Here is a 12,466-nt window from a genome sequence, read left to right as displayed (position 1 = left end):
GGGAACCAACAAACCGTGGGTGGAAGTCAAAGGCCCTAATAAGATAGGGGGTTTCAACAGCAAAAACAAAGCCATCTGTTGCCTGTTGAAAATGAGAACAGATACAGTTTTCATGAATAACTTTCTCCCTGTTCTACTCAAATTGTAAAATGTTGGCTGAATTGTGTGACAATATTTTGAATGAATTTTTAAGTGGTTATTTTAAATTTTGTATTTAAATGTAACAATTATTTTACAGTTTTAAAATTTTTTTAAAAGGCCAACCTTATCTCAGGAGTTACTGTTTCATGATGTGTTAGGAAGGGTGTTGAACTTTGGGCCCAGATTTTTGCGAGGAGAACAAGAGCGGGGGTATGAGTGAACTCTTGGTCCCACTGAAGTCACTTGTGTAACCTCATTGATTTCCTGGGAGATAGGATCCCACCCTTGGCAACTGTAGTACCCACAAAAGACAATTTTCCAAGAAGTATAGTATAGCTGTGGTGCCCTAGGACTCCATTCTGGGGTTAAGCCACCGTGTCCCCTCTTGTGTACAACCTCCTGCTTTAATGGAGATCCAAGTCTGGGTAAAGGAGGAATCCCATGAAAGTAGAATCGTTGATGTTGTCGGCGTAGACGCCGTTGTTTTCCCCTTCCCCGTACACTTGAAGCCAGACTTCTTCCCCAGCACTGAGGTGAAGCAACACAGAACCGCTCGCTTGGTCGACGTTGTTCTTCTGGAACTGGTCGTAGGTGAAGAGCACCGCCTTGTCCTTCTTGTACAGGCTGACCTTGACGTCCGACAGGTACACCGTGAGGTGGTAGGCGAAATAGTACATGCCGGGGATGCTGCAGTGGAACTTGCCYGTGGTTGCGTCGTAGTGGTTCTGCTCGTTGTAGAAGATCTTGCTGAATCGGATGGGGACGTTGGGGTGAGGGGCTCTGCCTGCAAGCCCCACACTGAAGGCAGAGCGGTAAACGTAGGCACCTTCTCCCTTCTCCCCTTTCATCCCCGGGTTTCCTGGAAATCCTCTTGGGCCTTCAATTCCACGGCTTCCTATTTCGCCACTGTCGCCTTTGCGGCCTTGCTCACCTAGGGCACAGAGTTGGGGTTGTTTGCACTGTGCTGACGGCTGCTACACGCTGCCCCAAAATACAGAAGGAACAGCTCGACATCGTGAAATGAGGGTTGTGTCCCCTAAGTGAGGGCAGGGTTGCATGAGGAGGCATAGGGACGTTGCCTCTGTTGATGTCAGGAGAGCGTGCCTGGTGCTTGTCAGGAAGAGAGGGTGAATGGCAGAGTTACCTGCATGCAGGAATGTTGCAGGACTGTTTTGGAAAGGTCAGATTAGTTCAACATCCCCAGGACCAGAGACAGCAAGTTTAAAACCCGCTCCACACCACGCTGTGGTCCTCTCTGTGACGGTGTGGCAAGCACTCCTTCAGGCACTGCCATGTTTGTGTGTGTGCAGAGCTGCTGAGAGCAAGTGTCTGGAAAACCTCGTTAATTAAAAATGAACAACCAGCCAAACCAAACCCTTTGACTTGCTGAGAGCAGCCGAAGCACGGGCAGTGCAGCAAAGAAAGCAGTTCCTCCCCCTGCACCGGTCTCGAGAACTAAGTGCTTYGTTACTCCCAGCCACAGGGTTCGTTTGCTTTCTGGCCTCTTTTYTTTGTCTTGTGCTCTCCCGTGTTTAATAAGAAGAGACATGTTGTCTATCTGAAGACAGCTGAGAGATTTGGGGTTTACTGGGCACTCGGGGAAATCACTGGTAGTCTTTCTGTTGACCCCCCCATAAATATTGTATCTGGTTCCTGTTAAGGTGCCTGTCTACCCTGAAGGTCTGGAGAGGCTCTTGGGGGCTGGGTTTCGTGCTTGGAGTAGATGGGTGCTGCCCTGAAAGGGGAGGACAGGGCCGAGCCCGGCGCGCGGGCGCTCCGCGTCTCGAGCCTCTCCTCCTGCGTTTTCCCACGGGTGGGTGCTGGGGGGGCGCGCTGTGACCCCCCACCCCGTCCACCCGCTTGGGGCTCATGGGGCACAAGGCTTGGGTCTGCCGTGGGCTCTGGGGGTGGCGTTCCCAAAGCTCCTCACCAACCTTGCTCGCCTTTCTCTCCCTTTAGTCCGTCTTTGCCGTCCTTCCCGTCCCGGCCAGGGAGCCCGTTGTGGCCAGGGTAGCCGGGTGCTCCTCCCATCCAGTTGGCACACGGCGCTTTGGGGTCAGGCTGGACCTCCTGCGCGGCCGTCTCTGTGCCGTGGAGGGTCGCCAGCAGCAGYGAGCACAGCAGGAAGCGGGTTGCGCCCCGCATTGTGGATCCCGGAACGGACAACGGCTTCCTCACCTTTAAAGATTAAAAAAAAAAAAAAAAAAAGAAACAATGGAATAACAGAGGCACATGATAATAAACAAGGAGTCTGAAGTCTGAATCAACGTGCCCAACGGGAAGCGATTCCGCGTGGTGGAACGACCCTTCCACGTTCAGCGCTCTTCTGGCGCGAGCTCCAGCGCGTGGGGTCGGGATCAGGCCCCGGGAGCAGCGGCTGGCCTCGGCCCCGGGGAAAGCCGGYGCGGGGAGGAGCAGCCCCAGCAGTGCTTGCTCCCTGGTGCTCGCGGAGCTCCTCCGCGCTGGTGCGGCCGTCGGCGAGCCCGGCAGACGTCCCGATACGCGGGGCCGGTTTCTCTGCGACGCTCYGCGCAGTTCGCGACGGCGCGCTTCACTGCCCGCTCGGCTGAGCGACCGGCCGGTTGAAAGTACGGATCTGGCAGCGCTCGTGTCAAATCCCCCAGCCTTTGCGCTGGGCAGGTGCTTTCTTGCTACGGACAGAGTTTGCTAACCGTGGTCTGTTTGATGTTAGCAGAAATTACAGTCAGTTTCAATCGCTTCCGAGTGACACTAACTTTAATACTTTTTTCCACCGGAGTTATGTTTTGGGACTAAAACAACACAATTTGCAAAGTGCCTAGGAATTGCAGAGCCTCGTTCTTCCTTCGAACCAGCTGCGTTGCTCCGCAAAGCAATTAGTGCAGCTTCCCAGGCGAGCTGCTTGGTAATACGCTATGGCCAACTTGAGGCTTTGCTCTAAGGCTCGCGGAGATCGATGGGACCTTAGCGGGTTTTGGATCAGGCTTTTAGGAAGCAGACACTTTAAAATGACGGTTGTTGTGTGATACTGCTCCCTGGGCAGAGATTATACCCTGGAACAAAAAGGTTATGAGGGTTGTAAGTGGCATAATGGGCGATAAAAAAGTGAGTAACAGCATAGCCATTAGAGTCCCTTAGCTTTGTAATTTCCAAGAAAAATAGTATTACAGAATAACTCCTTTGATGGGTTGATTTTCCTTGTGAAAGCTATTTAAGTGTCATATTTTAAATAATGTCTTCTTAGCTCTGGCATAATGGCTTCCAAGGAAGTTAAACAGCAGAGGTTGCCACCATTTCAGTTTTGCAAGACGTGGGGGGCTTTAAAGAAAATTGCAAAGCTCTGCATTATAAGACTCTAGTAGGCAGTAACAAACAAACGAAAAACGGGGAAACCTTAAAACTGTGCCCATTTAGCCTGGCTCTGCCGCTCTAATGGCTGCGCTGGAGCCGCTGCGACGGGGACGTCGCCCTTGTCTGCAGGCAGCTGCGGGGCCGAGCTGTGCGACGCCTGGGTGTTTGCAAACCGCGCTAGCTGCTGAGGCTTGTAACTTAACAGCATTACTGTGTCTTTGTGCTTTGGCAAGAAAAAGGCCGTTGTTCCTTCGGAGCGAGGGTGTCGCAGAGCCTTCCGAACCGGGGCGGACAAATGAAGCGGGTCTAGAAATCCGAAAAGCTGTTTTTGAGGAGGAAGCGTCTCTGGGAGTGTCTGGCAAGCTGCGGCGTGCATACGTGGGCGCGCTGTGAGGCGGCCGCTTGGCCGGACCCCGGGGACGGCGCGCGGAAAGGCCTGCCGTGCCGGGAGCGCGGGGCCCCGCTCGGCCCCCCGTGCGTGCCTCCCTCGCCTCGCCTCGCCTTGCCTTGCCTCGCCAGCCAGCTACTTGGCTGTGCGACTGTGCTGTGAAAGCACGATAGAATTAAGTAAAAACCTGTGCAAAAATTGCGTTTCTTGAGCTGTGTTTTGGTGATCTTGTCTGCGGTTTGTTCCGTTTTCTCATACGCTGCCTGGAATCGGAATAKCTTCGCAGTCGCCGCGACGCGTGCTCAGCACCCAGCCCAGCGCCGGGCCTTCTGCCGGTGCGAACTGCGACCCTCCTTTAGGTTCGGAAGCGGTGCAAACCTGAACCAGCAGAGCACCACGTCAGCCGCCGCCTCGGGCCCGGGGAAGAGGCGTACCGGCCCCGGGGAGAGCAAACGCGTCTTAAGCGGCCTTCGCTCTGCGCTGGCGCATCGGCGCGTCGGTCRCAACCCCTGCAGGTCGGTGCCCGCTCCGGCCCGGGGAAGCTCCCGGCTTGGCTTCTCCCGAAGGCGAACCGCAGCGCTCGAGGCCCGCGGGAGCCCCGGCGGGGTGGCGGGCGCGCTGCGCGGGAGGAGGAGGGAGGGCGGCGGGGGCAGGTGGGCGCCCAGCACCCGCCGTTCCCCCGCCGGGCCGCCGCTGCCCCGCGCGGGCGGTGGGTGCTCCGGCCCCTCGCCGTCCCGGGGGGCAGCACGGGGGGCAGCAGGGCAGGACGGAGGGCAGGACGGAGGGCAGCCCCCCGGCAGCGGCCTCTCCGGCCCCCTCCGAGGCGGTGCACGGCCCGCCGCCTGCCTGCGGGGCTGCTCGCTGCCGCGGTTGCCTTACGCTGTCTGTTCTTCTCCCTTCCGATATGAAAACCAGTGATATGCAAATACAAAATGATTTTCATGAGGAATTGCTATAATTTGACTCTAATCGTAAGTGCTCTGCTTACCTGAGAAACTAAATTCTCTGCTATAAGCATGTCTCATGTAAGAAAAGTTTTAAGCTGTGTTTGCTAGGGCTGAGCTAGAGCAAAACTACAGCTATAACAGCCCGTTACAAAGTCTTTACCGTTTCTTTTTGTACTTCAGTCTGACACTCATTAACCTAATATGAAATGATCTGCAGATGTGGTTATGTCTGAATGTCAGCTGTACATTTTTGGACAAGTAATAGATAAACTAAGTACTTTTAGTGCTTTTCAGTTAACATAGAAGCTACCAAGGGAATAAAAGCTCCTATGCATTATGTAGAATTTATTTATTTATCAGCAGATATATCATCCATAAGAGCAAYACCATTAATAAGTGCTACATGGTGACTCAGACTGTGATTCAGAATTAAAATTTCATATAACACTRTACATACTTACATATATATGAGAGAACTCTTTTCACAAAGCACAGAAAAAAAATCAAGCTATGTTTCCCTGCTCCGATATTTCCTTGCAAAAGGAACTAACCAGTGACTTGGATTATGTTARTCTCTTTCCTTTTTGTGATCACTTCTATGCAGTATAGATAGCATACTTTCTGCCGGAGCAACAGTGGTGGCTTGCTCCATGGCGCTCACGGCTGAAATCGGAGGAGCACGGGTCTCTGGCTATGAGCGGATACAGTTTGGCGAGATCTGGACCCAAACCAATCGTCCTGGGATTCTTCTAGGAAAGAAGTGAATCGAAAGCGCGGCACTGTTTATGGTAAAAGCCATGTGTTTCTCGCTGTTGYTCCTGACCGCTTTTGATTTAGGCGTTTTGATCTTTAAATGAAGAATGTTTCTAGAAGTAGGAGTATAAATCTAAATGAGATCTGCTGTTCTTGGTTTAAAATAGTTGCTAGCTATTCTGAGAATAACTCTAATAAAGGAAACTTCCTGTGAACAGAAAAGTCTTTATGATTCAGCCCRAAAGAAGAGAAAACAGAACTTAAGGGGAAAAAAAATCATGCTTACCAGCTGTTTTGAGTCCTAGTTGGCTTGCTGCAGTCTCTTTGGAAATGAAGTCCTGCTACTGCATCACTATCCCTAAGGGCATGAGGAACTGTCAGCTAAGATACTGTATTTTCCATTTGCTATTGCGCATGCTGATTTAAAAGTTGGGATTTCCCATTAATTTTTCCTGGCCATCACTTAGTTTATGGCCACTTATGYAAAATCCAGTCATGAAGTGAGAGCTTGAAAGATATCCTTAAAGGGGAAAAATAGTGGTTTGGAAATTTCGAAGGAACTGAAACAGAAATGGGTTGTTAGAAAAGTCTATATTTGAAAGCTGAGTTGTCAAGGGCTTGACTTTTACAATCCCTTGTGAACAAGCTGCAGCTCAGTGTAAATTGGGAAATCTTGTTAGCAGCTGATGGAGAAAGTACATCTACAGACTTGCACTAACACATCTGAATGCGTTTTTTTTCGATGCGTCAGTAAATGAATTATTGTGTGAGACGCTTTTGCTTCTCTTTTAATAGCGAGTGCCGTGCCAGTGCGGAGGAATGCGCAGCGGCTCCCGGCCCCGCCACCAAAGAAGGGAATCGCCCAAGGAAAGGGGCAGCGCTGCTGGGGAGAGAATTTCACTTTAAACAAACCAAACCAAACCACTTAGTCCTTCTAAGCCACTGGCACATGTGAGTCCTGCTGTAAATCTTCAGAGTAATTTTAGCCCTATGGGTGGTTTTCAACCTATCACAAATTCTGGATTTAGGCCAAAACAAAGTAAGTCTTTTTTTTTTTCCGCTGTGCATCTTGCCTTCCTAACTGGCAGCTGCGGGATGTTGAACCTAAACTAGCTTAGGCTCTCCTCTCCGGTCGTTCCAGTGCAGGTCACAGTTAACTAGATGTAACCTAGACAAACCTCTCGCATTAAAATTGGATGAGAATAGTTACTCCGCACAGGAAAGGATGCGGGGGTGCTTCTCTACCAACGCAAGTTGCTGCTGACCCTGCTCCCTACACACCRCTAGAAAAAGAGGTGCAGTCCTCAGGAACAGGAAAAATTCACCCAAGTGAATGTTAACAGGACAGTATCCCAAACTACTGAGTTGTCGTAAAGAACTGGCTRTCCAGAAAGAATAAAAGGATATTTAAATAAATACATAAATAGTTTCTTCTGTGTGCAGCTGAGAGTCAGCAAGGGTAGGTTATAAAGCATAGAAGAGAAGAATGAGAAAGGGAGGAGCTGTGAGAGAGCTACTTTCTTTCTCCCTTATTTTGGTCAAGTTGTTAGTCCAGCATTTGAAGAATTTGCTTCTTTTTCTTTCTCCCCCCCCACCTCTTGACGATGGTTTTTCCAGGCAGTGTTGAGACTTAAAACAATCATCCCTCATGCAACCCCGGTAAAATGTGACGGGGATCTAGCTGGACCCGTAGTTTTCTTGTAAATGTAGTTTGCTACAGCTTACAGCGAGGATCCCATCCTGTTAACATAAAACAACTTGCCCTGAATAAAATAGCGGGCTTTGCAAGACCCGTTCCTGGGGCGCTTCGAGGTCCGGCCGGGCGCAGGGCGGCGGCGGCGGCGGCGGCGGCCCTGGTGCCTCCCCTGCTCCTGCGCAGCATCACCGGGAGCTCGGGGCCGTGCTGCGCGGGCAGAGCCTGGGCGCGCTCTGCCCAGGGTTCGTCTCGCCTGCCTCAGACACCCCCGGAGTGTTGTTTCCTGAGGAATTGGTGGAGGAGTGGGCTCTGGGAGCTGAGATTTGAACTTGCTTTTTGTAAGCAGAGATTAGTTTTTCAGCTCTCTCTCCCCTGGGTGTGGGCAAGAAAACTAGACTGCTTTCTATGCCAGCTCCTGGCTTGAACTCCGAAATGCACGATTTGGGTATTTTATTGGGCTGCTAGTATTTGAAAATCGGACCTGAGGCGTTCAAGAGGTAACGTTCCAACTAAGGAATGGCATTTCGGTGCAGTTAGAAAAACACCACGGTGACAAACCACTCACTGGTCCAGCGAGCCGTTTCCCCAATGCTCTCGCCGTTCCAGGAACTGTGTGGAAGCAATGCTGCGTCCGTTTTACGTCGGGAGCCGCAACCAGCGGGCGCGACCTCTCGACGCGCTTGCTCCTGTTCGTGTCTGCTGGCGCCGGCTCCCGTTCCCGCTGCAGAGCGAGATACTGCAGGATGCGGCGAGCTCCGTCTGGCTGCGCGACAGGAAAACGGGCAAACCACTCTGCGTCCTGCCCCATGACAAGGCAAGCCCCAAACCGGGACGAGGCCGGCGGCGCCTGCGGTTGCGGTGCTGTTCAGAGGCGGGCGCTCCGGCCGGGGCTGGGGGTCTTCTCGGCACGGGGAGAAAGCTGCCGCCTGAACGATGATTATTAATTCCCGAAATACCTTCTCCTATTTACACGGTAGGCACCAGGTCTGCAGCGCGGGAAGCACTGCCGGTGTCTAATTTAGCCAGAAGTGTCTGGGTGAGTCTGACCTGGTTTTTCTCTCTTTGGGCCTCATCCAAATGCAAAGATGGATCCGAGTTTTCACTGTGAATAAAAATAAGCAGAACGTTATATTTAGCCATCTATAAACAGGAATAAAACAAAGCGGGAGGCGCTCGTTATATCAGCTGTGCTCTGCGAGCACCGTCACGTTCCCTGCCGGGACGACGTGGTCAGGGAAGAGCCAGCCTGGCGCGGGCAGCGGCGAGGCGGCAGGAATGTGCCATTCCCGGCGAAGCCTTGCRGTTGCCCAGGTCGGTCTGACCCTGCAGCCCCGGAGCCTCCCCTTGCAGCGGGAGCCGCCGCCGCTGTCGCCTTCCCACGAGGACTGAGCTCGCTGGCACGTCGGAAAACGCTATTTCTGCGAGCACGGGGCTGCCCGCACCGAGCTGCCCGCACCGAGCTGCCCGTGGCAGGACGCTGCAGGTCCGGCACCAAAGCCCAGCGGTCAGGAAGCCCTTCGCGGCCCCCCAACAGCAGCTCTCCCCCGTCAGGTGCGCGGCATTGGGCTTCCTCTAGCGGCTCATCGCCAAGGGGAAGAGCAGCCGGGGCCGGGAGCCCTCGCCCTCCGCCGGCCGCGGGCCACCGCGTCCCCCCGAACCCCTCTGCCCTCGGTGCGTGAACAAGTTTCGCTGCTTCTGAGCCAAGCTGCCAATTTCTCGGCCCGTTTCCCACAGACAGACGGGCTCTTACTCCCCTGCAACAGGCGGCTGAGGCAGAAAAGCTCGTGCCGGGCTGGAGCAGTAGCGTCTTCTGCTTCACGGCGCTCGCGGACGAACTTCCTCCGGCTCAAGGGATTTCTGCTCGGCTCCCGGTAAGGGATCTTTGCACATCGGGGTTTCTCGTGCAGAAAGGGCCGTAGACATGTTCGTTTGGGAAATACGGACCTGTAAATATGACTCTCAGCTTCTTCTCTTAACRTTACAGCTGGTCCCAGAGTGCTCATTTCTCCATGGGAAGTTTGGGTGCCGCTTTGGCTTAACTTTGCTATGTCCGCCCAGAAACAAAGCCAAATATCTGCACGCTGAGCCTTCAGGCCTCTTGGGCTATGTGTTACTCCCTCCAGCCCCTGTCATCTCACACGCAAGCATACAGCTGAGCCAGTGTGCTTCAGCACAGTTTAGCCTTGTTTGGGGATCTGGTTTGGGATGGGAAGTGACTGGGCAGGGAATAGAGTGAAAACCTCAAATATCTGGTATGCAGAGAACTCCTCCAAAATACTCCGGTGAAAACTTCATCACCAAACTCTGCTTCCAACGGTGAGCTCATCTTTCCTGTGGGAACCTGCGAGAATCGGTTCCCCAGCTCACCCTGCAGCCTGACTCTGCTAGCCGCCCCGCTGAGATATTTAATGAGATTTCTGCTTGCCCGTTAAAATCAACAACTCAAGCCGGGCAACTGGAAGGACAGAATTCAGATGAAATAACCTGAATAGCTGATAATCATGCAGTCACCTGAAGCCTAGTTGCGTGCATTGAAAAGCATTTTCAAAAATACATACGTTATTTATTAAGAGAGCATATCTGAATAATTTAAATATCGAGAAGAACCGTTTTCTTTGCATAAATGAATTTCCACCTTATCCGAATCAGCAAGTCCCTTCAGCTGTGTGTTCCCGACAATAGATGGTGCTAACGGCGTTTCCCAGCTGCAGCCTGCGCGGCAGCCTCTGCGGGCCACAGCCGCTGCCGGAGGCCAGCGTGCAGCCCCGGGATGCTGCTGCAGCTTTCCGGAGAGCCCGCTTCGGGGTGAGCGAGCTCCCGGTGGCCTGTGCTGGGGCTTTGCTGCCCAAGCAAACCCTTCTGAGCGCGTGACCAAGCACGCCTTCCTCCATTCATTCAGCCCTGAGTTTACTGCCTTTCTAATGAGTGTTTCTATACCAGAAACCTCTTTTTGTACATTCAAGTCTATTTTGCAGCCATCCTCCCCCTGGAAAAGCTGCCTGCTCAAATGAGCAGCGAGCGGTTGCATGGTGGCTTCCTGCTGGTGTTTCAAGACATCAAGAACGTAGTCAGCTTTTGATGGCAATATTGGCAGAAGGTGCTCCTGCATTTTCTGTCTGCTCGGTCCAGCCACATCTGTTTCCCCATCTATTTGTGGGACTGTACTGTGCACAGGATCAGAGATTTGACCCAGCCTAAAATAAAAAGGAAAATAAACAGGTATGGTTTTTGTTTGGGTCTTTGCTGTGTTGGTACAGCATGACTGAGGGACAGAAAAAAGTGGGAGCCGGTGGCCTGTTTTTCATCACTGAGGTGCTGAGGGACAGAAGCGGCAGCATCCTCCACTGGCCACACTGCGTAGCCACGGCCTCATCACTCCCCTTCACCACGAGGCTCTCTGCTTTTAGAGCCTGTACCTGGTGCTCTTGATTTGGAGTAAAATTGTTGCTGGGAAGAGCAGCATACACCAAAAGACTATGCTTGTTCCAGGTCTGACGGGAAAAGGGAGTGGACTTCTTTCCTAAATTGCAAAATACAAATGAAAGAATGAAGCCAAATCCAATATTTGGCAGTACAGTGTCAGGAAACAGAAACTCAAAAGCAAGAAATCCACAGATCCCCCTAAGTGCTGGGGTTTCTGCTACTGACTTCAAAGCCAGCAGGACTTTGCTCCTAGCATGAACCACCTCTTTGCGTCCGCGCCTGATGGTACGCAGTAGCGTTTAGGCAGGCACTGAGTTGGGTGAGCTTTGAAATGCACTTGTCCCTGTATAAGTGACAGCACTGTCACCTGCTTGGAGCGAGGCTGGGGCAGACAAACAGTGAAAATATTTCCTAACCGTAGCCCTGTAGAGCAACCCGAAACGGGTGCAGAGCTAAAGCACACGTGTGCTTGGGAGCCAGCAGCCCCCCGAGCGTCCGCTTTCTCCTGGCCGACCTTGGCCGGCTCCGCAGCGCTGACGGGAAGGGTGACAAAACAGCTTAGCTTTGGCGGGGAGCCGGCGGTGGGGCTGGGTCTGCGCAGGCGGAGGATCCGCTAGCCGAGGAAGTGCCACGGATGCAAAAACCTCCCGAAGGCGGCTCAGAATTAGCCGAAGCACGGGAGGCTACGCCGAACTTCGCAGGCGTCCCGGCAGAAATGCCCAGGCTTGGGCGGGTGAGCGGTGCTGCCGGAGCCGCCGAGGCTGCMCCGCCAGCGCGGCCCCGGCACGCAGGGAGGGCGGCGGGCGCACCCCGGGGCCCTGCCGTGCCGCTCGCCCCCGCCGCGGGGCCGCCGTGCCACCGCCCTCGGGAGAGCTCCCCCGCGCTGCCCGGCGGCTGTCGGCTGTTGCAGCCCCCCGCAAGTGCGCGCCTCCCTTGGGGTCTCTGGTAAGGCTCCTCGGCTTTTGGTGGTGCTCCCGGGCTGCCAGCTCTGTCTGGGCTCATCGAACCGCAGCCTTAAGCTGCTGTGTTTAGAAGCATTGCCTGGGGACTGCGCCCGGAGCAGTCTCGCGCGGGCTTCTGGGGCAGCAGTGATGAGCTGCAGAGTGGGATAATGTCCTTCCATCATACTTTTCTTTGCATTACCTAAATTCACAAGAATAATTTTTGGTGATAATGGTTTCTCTATTGACTCCAGTATTGATCCAGAGCCACCAGTTCCCAGTAACCTCTGCCTGGAAGTAGCTGACGCCCTGCCTTTTGCACAGYGATCAATGTAGCTTTTGCAACGCTGGTTTTTGCAGGTCTTCCTGGGCACAGCCCYGGGGCACCTCTGAGCGCCTCCTGGAAGGCAAGGACTCTGCGAAGCAGCCTTTGCGGGAGTTAATGCAAATGCAAATGCCTGGCATTTGCAGAGGTGAGATGTGACGGATGCCCAGCTCTCCCAGGGATGTGCCGCTGTCCATGGGAGCACATGGAAAGGCATCAGCCTGGGCTTGGCGAGGGAAAGCAGGGCGTCACCTCTCATCACTCCGTGGGACGCTGAGGCTGCTGTGTGCCACGGCGAGCAAAGGCCCACCACGGCCATCTGAGGTGGCACCACAAGGGTGCCCAGGGTCACTCAGCTGCTGCTTCCTTGCACGGCCTTGAGCTTCTTTTGCATCAAGTTCGCCCACTTTTTCCACTTCAGGAAAAAAAAAATGTTTAACTCTTTTGGTGAAATTCATATTTAGAAAATAAATCCTTTCATCTTCTCCTTTTCCCTATTTCTTCAACACACAGACACACACA

At 53.3% G+C, this 12,466-nt stretch overlaps 1 protein-coding gene and 1 long non-coding RNA gene across 2 annotated transcripts; one reads left to right on the top strand and one right to left on the bottom strand.

Moving 5' to 3' along the window:
* Positions 1-275: 275 nt before the first annotated feature.
* On the bottom strand, positions 276-5,961 carry ADIPOQ (adiponectin, C1Q and collagen domain containing). The gene is given in 4 exon segments (XM_026080100.1): positions 276-1,072; positions 2,076-2,310; positions 5,846-5,886; positions 5,889-5,961. Coding segments are annotated over 4 exon segments (876 nt in total). The 3' UTR covers positions 276-545.
* A 1,628-nt stretch (positions 5,962-7,589) lies between these two features.
* LOC112972907 lies at positions 7,590-10,529 on the top strand. The gene is made up of 3 exons (XR_003255824.1): positions 7,590-8,228; positions 8,341-9,126; positions 9,240-10,529. It is a non-coding gene; the product is annotated as an uncharacterized LOC112972907 (long non-coding RNA).
* The last annotated feature ends 1,937 nt before the right edge of the window (positions 10,530-12,466 follow it).

The sequence above is a fragment of the Apteryx rowi genome, unplaced genomic scaffold (genome assembly GCF_003343035.1).
Source record: "Apteryx rowi isolate R43461 unplaced genomic scaffold, aptRow1 scaffold_51, whole genome shotgun sequence".
NCBI classification, from domain to species: domain Eukaryota; kingdom Metazoa; phylum Chordata; class Aves; order Apterygiformes; family Apterygidae; genus Apteryx; species Apteryx rowi.
The sequence above is the reverse complement of the archived record's forward strand: the minus strand, read 5'-3'. Positions and strand labels throughout refer to the sequence as shown.